This window comes from Penaeus monodon, chromosome 21, assembly GCF_015228065.2.
Source record: "Penaeus monodon isolate SGIC_2016 chromosome 21, NSTDA_Pmon_1, whole genome shotgun sequence".
Lineage (NCBI taxonomy): Eukaryota > Metazoa > Arthropoda > Malacostraca > Decapoda > Penaeidae > Penaeus > Penaeus monodon.
This window is the reverse complement of record NC_051406.1, coordinates 4239678-4240244: the sequence shown is the minus strand read 5'-3', so window position 1 is coordinate 4240244 and position 567 is coordinate 4239678. Positions and strand designations below refer to the sequence as shown.

General features: G+C 44.1%; 1 protein-coding gene across 1 annotated transcript in view; it reads right to left on the bottom strand.

Moving 5' to 3' along the window:
- LOC119586763 (putative protein TPRXL) overlaps positions 1 to 567 on the bottom strand; it is a 3562-nt gene that overhangs the window by 1517 nt on the left and 1478 nt on the right. The window contains exon 3 of the mRNA XM_037935490.1: positions 342 to 498. Within this exon, the coding sequence (XP_037791418.1) occupies positions 342 to 498 (157 nt within the window). The remainder of the gene's footprint in view (positions 1 to 341; positions 499 to 567) is intronic.

Sequence of the window (567 nt, the reverse complement as noted above, 5' to 3'; positions counted from 1 at the left end):
CACTGAATTCAGATATGGGTGTGTCGGCACCTGAGTATGTGTGGCAATAAATATGTATGTGATTTAATCATGACTCATCTACCATGCTTACAGAGGCCAAACCATTAACAGATGTCGCTTTCAGCAAAAAACTACACATCAACTTGATTTAATCTTTATTTATTTCCAATGAAAAGCCAAGTAGGTTCCTACACACAAAATTCCTCTCATGAACCCTGCTTAGAGAGATCCATTTCACACAAGTAATATCAATCAACATATTTCCAAAACACCACAGTTTCAAGCGCCAAGGAACCTCCATATGCTTTAAGTAATCTCCCAAGTCAAACCAATAGCCTCACCTGGAAGGCTTGAGGTAGATCTAGCAACACCGGGCACAGGAGGGGGCGGCTGGCTGGGTCGGATGCTCTGCAGGGGCCTTTGGGGGATGTCTTTGGAGAAGAGTGGGTCGAAAATCTCATCCTGTGGGGACTCCAGAAAGATGAGGTCTTGGCCATCCTGTAAGGCAGCAATACATGCTAATAAGCTTGATGTTTGCAACTCTACTCAGCTTTGAGAATCCACCTT